The sequence below is a fragment of the Chanos chanos genome, chromosome 12 (genome assembly GCF_902362185.1).
Source record: "Chanos chanos chromosome 12, fChaCha1.1, whole genome shotgun sequence".
Lineage (NCBI taxonomy): Eukaryota > Metazoa > Chordata > Actinopteri > Gonorynchiformes > Chanidae > Chanos > Chanos chanos.
The window spans coordinates 20,425,103-20,433,652 of NC_044506.1; the positions used below are offsets into that span (position 1 = coordinate 20,425,103).

General features: G+C 39.3%; 1 pseudogene and 1 gene segment (V, D, J or C); both read left to right on the top strand.

Moving 5' to 3' along the window:
- Positions 1-2,546: 2,546 nt before the first annotated feature.
- On the top strand, positions 2,547-3,100 carry LOC115824831 (Ig kappa chain V region K29-213-like). The segment is given in 2 exon segments: positions 2,547-2,598; positions 2,739-3,100. Coding segments are annotated over 2 exon segments (414 nt in total).
- Positions 3,101-6,243: 3,143 nt separating this feature from the next.
- LOC115825235 (Ig kappa chain V region 3381-like) lies at positions 6,244-6,839 on the top strand (annotated as a pseudogene).
- The last annotated feature ends 1,711 nt before the right edge of the window (positions 6,840-8,550 follow it).

An 8,550-nucleotide genomic window follows, 5' to 3' on the forward strand; every position in this document is an offset into this window, starting at 1 on the left:
ATAGTGTTAATCATTCAGGTTTAAGTGTGCCAAGAACTTCAGAACTTTACGAAGAATGATCCAGTAACATTCATGAGTAATCACAGTTCTCTTTTTGGACACTAGATGTCAGTAGATAACACAATATGGCCATAATACTCTGGCCTTATGAAGTGTAGAATGATTCCACATGTGTGAACATATGAGTGCAGGGTGTCTGCTGTACTCAGGAAGAGCATTTCCATAGAGAGAGGACACTTTGCATTGGCAGCACATGCTTGAGTGATCTGGGAGTGTTTATAGTCCTGTGAGTTTAAGACTTGATGACTGAGAGCTGCCTGCCCCAATAACTTAACCCACAGCAAGCATGACTTTCATCACCATCTTCATCTGGACACTGACCTGCTGCTGTTTTAAAGGTGGGAGAGATATGAAATCTATTCACAGTCTGTGTGACTGATATAATAAACGTACAAAGACAACATTATCACCCTTATGCATAATTTATCTTGTTATCATTATTTTCTTTGCGTTTAATTTCAAAATCCAGAGTTCAGGGATATGTGAACATACTCATTTAGATGTTGTAATTTTCAAAGTAAAATACTTTTCCGAAGTCATTACAGTCGTAAGAAATGTCTAGTTGTAATCTGTTTCTTCTTTATTAATCTAATTCATGATATGCACCTTTCAGAGTCCAGAGGTCAGGTGACTGTGACTCAGACTCCTGTAGTGAAATCTGCTCTTCCAGGAGACACAGTCACTATCAACTGTAAAACCAGCTCTGAAGTGTATGCTGGTTATTTTCTAGCCTGGTACCAACAGAAACCTGGAGAGGCTCCTAAACCCCTGATTTATCTTGTAAGGTCCCGTCTGTCTGGAGTTCCAGATCGTTTCAGTGGCAGTGGATCTGATACTGACTTCACTCTGACCATCAGTAACATCCAGACTGAAGATGCAGGAGATTATTAATGTCAGAGTCTACATGACATCAGTGATAGCTTGGTGTTCACACAGTGATATAGAGCCATACAAAAACCTCCCTCAGTCAGACTGCACAGAGACTACACTGCTGCAGCTGGGACCTACTGCAGGTGCTGAGGGGGAGGATGTGATACTGTGGAGGAGAGGAATCACACTACACTAATTATAATAACAATAATTACAAATCATATATTTATTTTATGGAAATGAAAAGACATCCTAATATTTATAAATCATCAACAGACTAACCACTTTAATTGTACTATGGGCTGACAACTTTATATATGTAACAAGATTCTGCTTCACCAGCTGGTTGTAAAGCACCAAAGAAGAGTCAGAGGGAGGATGTCAATCAACCACAAACTTACTGAAACCAACATCAAATAGGGAAACAGGAAGATGAGGGGTGGCAGCCTACTACCAGGGTTTAAGACCACACTTAAAGCAAACAACAACAAACAAACAGTGAATACACAGCAACTGAAATCCAAAAGCATTCAAAAGGATTTTGATTATTTCAAGTTGAAAGGTCAACACAACACCCCACACTCAAACTCAAACAAAAGGCCTAGTAATAAGAGAGACTACACCTTGGCTACAGCCAGCAGTCCCTGGGTTGTTAATGATTGTTAGTTAATAAATAAAACAGATGAAACAATTCTTTATTAATATGTTGTCAAAGCTATGGTAATAGAAGAACATCAGGGTAAAATCAACATTCCTGCTGGAGGCTATGATTCAGTGCATATGCCTTTTACCCCTTGCCACTGGCTGAGCTGCCTGGGGAGAAGTGGAGGTCGGCCGCCCTGACTGGGACCTCACAAAGAAGACACAGACAACCACACAACCAAACAAAACAAACAACAAAAACGGTCACAAAAAAACTTTTCAAGTCAAAGGAAATAACTACAGCAGTTGACTTAGGGCTACTGAATACAGTTAACCCTCACCCACACTCTAAAGCCTAGTCACACTAACCATAGACACAAACAGAACAAAACCAAACTGCATGCCATCCACCTTACCCCAACACCTGACAAAGACACCACGGAGACCAAAAGAAAAAGAGAGTGGGACCTTAATTACCACCCTTTATATAGGGTTTATCATCAACCATTCACTCAACACTGGAGTTCATTCAGGTGACATCACTGTTTCACAGGTTTTATATTACAGTAGTAAGACAACTCATCTTAGGTCGTATTTTATGACAGTTTCATTTTCTAATGGTCAACACAGACCACACTACTGATAGTGTTGATCATTAAGGTTTCAACATCCTGTTAAAAAAGCTGATCCAGTAACATTAATGAGTAATTATACTTCTCTGTTTTGACACTAGATGGCACTTGATAACACAATATGGCCATAATACTCTGGCCTTATGAAATATAGAATGGTTATACATGTGTGAACATATGAGTGCAGGGTGTCTGCTGTACTCAGGAAGAGCATTTCCATAGAGAGAGGACACTTTGCATTGGCAGCACATGCCTGAGTGCTCTGGGAGTGTTTATAGTCCTGTGAGTTTAAGACTTGATGACTGAGAACTGCCTGCCCTAGTAACTTAACCCACAGCAAGCATGACTTTCATCACCATCTTCATCTGGACACTGACCTGCTGCTGTTTTAAAGGTGAGACAGATATGAAACCTATTCACATTGATATAAACCTGTTCGGATAAAGTGTTATACTATTATTACCCTTATGTGTAATTTACTTTGCAATCATTACTGTTATATTTATTACTTCCATTGTATTTATTTAATTTCAGAGTCCAGAGGTCAGGTGACTGTGACTCAGACTCCTGTAGTGAAATCTGTTCTTCCAGGAGACACAGTCACTATCAACTGTAAAACCAGCTCTGCAGTGTATACTTTCAGTGCTCAAGATGATGATGGTAATGATGTAGATGTTGATATACTAGCCTGGTACCAACACAAACCTGGAGAGGCTCCTAAACTCCTGATTTCTTATGCAAGCACCCGTGAGTCTGGAGTTCCAGATCGTTTCAGTGGCAGTGGATCTGATACTGACTTCACTCTGACCATCAGTAACATCCAGACTGAAGATGCAGGAGATTATTACTGTCAGAGTGGACATGAGATCAGTGGCAAAGATGTGTTCACACAGTGATACAGAGCTGTACAAAAACCTCCCTCAGTCAGACTGCACAGAGACTGCACTGCTGCAGCTGGGACCTACTGCAGGTGCTGAGGGGGAGGATGTGATACAGCACAATCACACACTCTGTGGAGGAGAGGAATCCCACTACACTAACTCTCATTACAACATTAATTATACATGTCCATCTAAAACATGTGTCATGAAAATAAGAGAACATTATAATATTTATAGATTCAGTCCTCAAACCAAGCATTTTAATCATTCTGTGTAAAGGCCTCATAAAAAAGGTCATTTTCATGTTTTCAAAAAGATATTAACATCAGTATGACAAGGACATAAATTTGAAAAAAGAGAAGAGATTAATCAGGATTGATAAAATGTAAATCTAAAAAATGTAATTGTATCCAAATGTTGATGTAACAGTAAAATGAGCAGCTGACACATGAGGACACAGCACTTAATGCAGACAGTGAGACTGAAGACTTACAGACCTTCACCAGAGAATCACCCAAGGACTTTATCTCCACATTTGTTAAAGGTCTACATGTGCACAGGTTTTTTTAATGCTTATGGAGAAAGTTCTGGTGAGAATTCAATCACTGATTTCAGGCCAGGTTTGTTAAATTAATAGATAGTAGGACTTGCCATTCTATTCATTCAGTTGATCAGTGCTTTTAAAAAGCAAGGTCCTTTTCTATCACTCAATTATAACTGAGTAATGAATGTAAAGATACAAAGCTGTTGTCCTATGACATATAATCCTGTGTACTGTCTATTCACACATATATGAAACATCATAATGAGAGAAACTGTTCTGTACATTTTCATTTGATCTGAGACAGTGTGACAGTAACAGTCCTCTGACTTGACTTTGTTCTGATCATTTTTGTCCTGTAGACACAGAATCCATTAAAGGACCAACTGTTACCTTCTGTTTATAGACCATTAGACTGGGGACACTGGGTGGAAATCATACTTTGATTGAAATAAAGAGCCACTGATTTCAAAACCCCTTTTTCTCAATTTCCTGCAACATGATCATGTTTTTCATACCTTTTAATTTTCTACATCAGTATTTTTTTCCTGACTGATGTTATTGGTGGATTAGTAGAGTAAGGGCTGATAAAGTTGTCTGCTCACTTTACAGACCAATAGAGCTGTCCTGGAAACACAGGTCACCAGAGGATCAGACTCCACATTTTGAAGACACTACAGGAAATGATTATAATACAATATAATATGATGTTTCCTTGTTTCCTTGTCTTAATTTCAGACTGTGAGAAGCTTTATTTTATTGTTTCAAACACCTATACAGTGCTGAAAATTCATCACCACTGTCTTGGGTCCACACACACACACACACACACACATTTGTATTCATATATTAGTGGTGACTTCCCATTGACTAACATTATCCTGTTACTAAAGAATATCCCTAACCCTAACCCTAACCTTAACCAGAGAAATGTTTTGACACGTTTTATCAATAAAAACAATATAGTTCAGAAAAACGTTATTCACAGTTTAACATTGTGCACAGAAGAGGATCTCACACACTCAGAACATGCAAGAACATCCACTGACTGTCTCATCAGCTTGTGTACACAAAGTCCTGAGGAGAATTAACCCCCTCAAGGCAACAGGCCCAGATAACATCCCCGGGCAGGCCCTCAAGACATGTGCTACAGAACTGGCAGATGTTTTCACCTCCACAGTCACAACCTGCTTTAAATAAAACCATCACCATCATCCCAGTCCCCAAAAGGAGCCCAGTCACTTGTCTGAATGACTACAGGCCAGTAACACTCACTCCAGTCATAATGAAGTGCTTTGAGAGAGTGGTTCTGGCCCACATCCAGAGTAATACACCTGTGTCACTGGACCCTGTGCAGTATGTGCACTGTCTCAACAGATCCACTGAGGACACTATCTCTGCAGCTCTGAACACAGCCCCCTCCCACATGGAAAACAAACACGCTTACGTCAGAATGCTCTTCACTGATTACAGCTCAGTCTTTAATACAGTCCTCCCCCACAAACTCACACACAAACTCTACAACCTTGGCCTGAACCTCCCACTCTGTGACTGGCTGCTAGATTTCCTCACGGACAGAATACAACCTGTCAGAATTGGAAATCTAACCTCAAACAGTGTGATGATGAACACTGGCACCCCACAAGGATGTGTCCTCAGCCCCATGATCTGTGAACTATTCACCTATGACTGCGTCACCTCACACAAGGACAACACTATCCTGACATTTGCTGACGACACCACAGTCATTGATCTGATCTCTGGGGGTGATGGAACGGCATACAGGAGAGAGGTGGCAGGTCTGGTGACATGACATGACGACAAAAACCTGATGACATGACATGATAATGGACATGAGGAGGGAGAGGACACCTCATCAACCGCTGACAATCCATGAGTCTGTGGTGAAGAAGGTCAGCAGTTTTAATTTGTTGGGCGTCCACATCAGTGATGGCCTCACCTGGACATTTAACATCACCCAGCTGGTCGAAAAAGCACAACAGTGGCTGTATTTTTTGCAAGCATGGCTACAACATTTTACATGTTATATCTATGAAACCAAAAACACCTCACCCAACGCTGTAGTTTATTATAAACCATTCACCCAACACAGTAGTTTATTATAAACCATTCACTCAACACTGTAGTTTATTATAAACCATTCACTCAACACTGTAGTTAATTCAGGTGTCATCACTGTTTCACAGGTATTGTGTTAAAGTAAAGACAACTCTTGTTAGGTCATAATTTATAACAGTACAATGTTCTAATGGTCAAAACAGTCTACTTTACTGATAGTGTTGATCATTCAGGTGTCAACATCCTGCTAAAAAATGGATCCAGTATCATTCAGCAATAATCATAATTCTCTTTTTTGACACTAGATGTCAGTAAATAACACAATATGGAAACAATACTCTGATGTGTAGAATGGTTCCACATGTGTGAACATATGAGTGCAGGGTGTCTGCTGTACTCAGGAAGAGCATTTCCATAGAGAGAGGACACTTTGCATTGGCAGCACATGCTTGAGTGCTCTGGGAGTGTTTATAGCCCTGTGAGTTTAAGACTTGATGACTGAGAGCTGTCTGCCCCAGTAACTTAACCCATAGCAAGCATGACTTTCATCACCATCTTCATCTGGACACTTTTGTGTTGAATAAAAGGTAACAAGAAATGTATTTCATAGACTTTTTTGTTGTTTTCAAAGTATTTTATATATATGTACCTCATATATTTATTTGTGGTGTTGTGATGTGCTGCTGTTGTGAAAGTGAGGAATATATGACCTGTTTGTTTAGGGAATCAGTCAAACACACAGTGTTAATGAAATAGATTGAGTTCCTTATATAATATGATTTTTTTCTCATCACTCTTATTTCAGAGTCCAGAGGTCAGGTGACTGTGACTCAGACTCCTGCAGTGAAATCTGCTCTTCCAGGAGGCTCTGTAACTGTGAGATGTAAGACCAACACAGCCGTTGACAGCTGTAGCAGCTATGAGGACTGTTTAGCCTGGTACCAACAGAAACCTGGAGAGGCTCCTAAACTCCTGATTTATAATGCAGACACACTGGAGTCTGGAGTTCCAGATCGTTTCAGTGGTACTGGATTTGGGACTGACTTCACTCTGACCATCAGTAACATCCAGACTGAAGATGCAGGAGATTATTACTGTCAGAGTTACCATAGTGGCAATGTGTTCACACAGTGATATAGAGCCGTACAAAAAACCTTCCTCAGTCAGAATGCACAGAGACTGCACTACTGCAGCTGGGACCTACTGCAGGTGCTGAGGGGGAGGATGTGATACAGCACAATCACACACTCTGTGGAGGAGAGGAATCACACTACACTAACTCTAATTACAATAACAATAATTATGAATGTCCCTTAATATATCTGTTATGGGTATGAAAGAAAGTCCCTCTCAGACCAAACATTTACATCATTGCACTGCTGGTGGCATTACAAGAAAGTCATTGTTCTGTCCTCGGTATATGTACTATATATGACTTGACAGTCAGATAAACGCCTTCCTAACATCAAGACTCTGAAGACAGTCAACCCCTTGTCCACAGGTTTATTGACGTTAAAAAGAAGGGTGGAACTGAAACATACAAAGCATAATCAACGCTATGCTCGCTTTTAACATCTACAGATATTCACAGTGTAAATATATCAATTAAATTTTAACATGAATTAAATCCTCTCCTTTGTTAGTTTTAGAAATTGTATGTATTTATTGTAGATTTAACTTCAAATGTAATATATAGCATTGTATTTGAACATGTAATCAGTCATCTCTTCGTTTATTTATTTGTAATTATTCCCGTATAAACTTCCAGTGGCCTAGGAACAATGCAGTCAATAACAATAGTAAATTGTAACCAATAGATTTCTGGAATTTAACCCCACAGAATGTAACACTGACCCAAAAATAATGGTCTGCGACCACAGATAACAATTACAACGATCAGTACATACCCACGATGCTACCAAAGGCATGAGACGTATGCAGATGTCGCTGGATTATCTCAGATATAATAAAACAACATCTCTCAGTATCATGCTCACTTACTTCCTAATTGCTGGTCACGTGACATAACTTCCTGTTACTAACATCCTGTAATTCTTAAAGTGGCCGCAACAAAATACAGAAACACAAAGAATTACTTAAGAAAACAAAAACAATACTTCTAACACATTAACTTAATTGTAACAAAACAGTCATTTTTACATTTTGGGAAAAAAAAAAAAAAAACAACAAGAACAACAACGACAACAACAACAACAAAATAAAACATTTGTTTTAAATGGACAATGATTTTAAATGATAACAAAATAAACTCAAGACTATAAAAACATAACTGAGTCAAAACAGTACAATGGCACAATGAAAGCTACACAAGTAAAAGCTTTACTCTGCAGAAAAATAAACTCATTTCATCACATTAAAAGGACAAGTTAAGGACCATAGAATGGTTTTTAAAATAATTAAAAATGACACAGCAGTGTGGCTGATGAAATTCTTTTCTTGAATCATCTCTGGCTTTGATGTGTGAGTCATGACTGAGTCTTGATGAGTTTGGCTCTGAGTCAGATCTCTGTCTGCCAATACATCCAGTATCGGATGATCTGTATGGATGATCATCCCAGAGTGGAGTCAGAGTCCCTGCATGTTCCTTATCAGAATCTGCTCTTCTCCTCCTCTCCTCTCATCTCCTCTCCAGACCAGCTCACCCACAACCTCATACAACTGATCAAGCTGGAAATGCAGCATTTATTTCACACATCACTAGAAACTTCAATGAGATGTATCAGACCAAGAATATTCTGGACCTTCTCATTGTCATTGTGTCATAGAATCAACTTCTGCAAGCCCAAAGACTCTATTACTACACTGTCCACTCTCTGAATCTGGC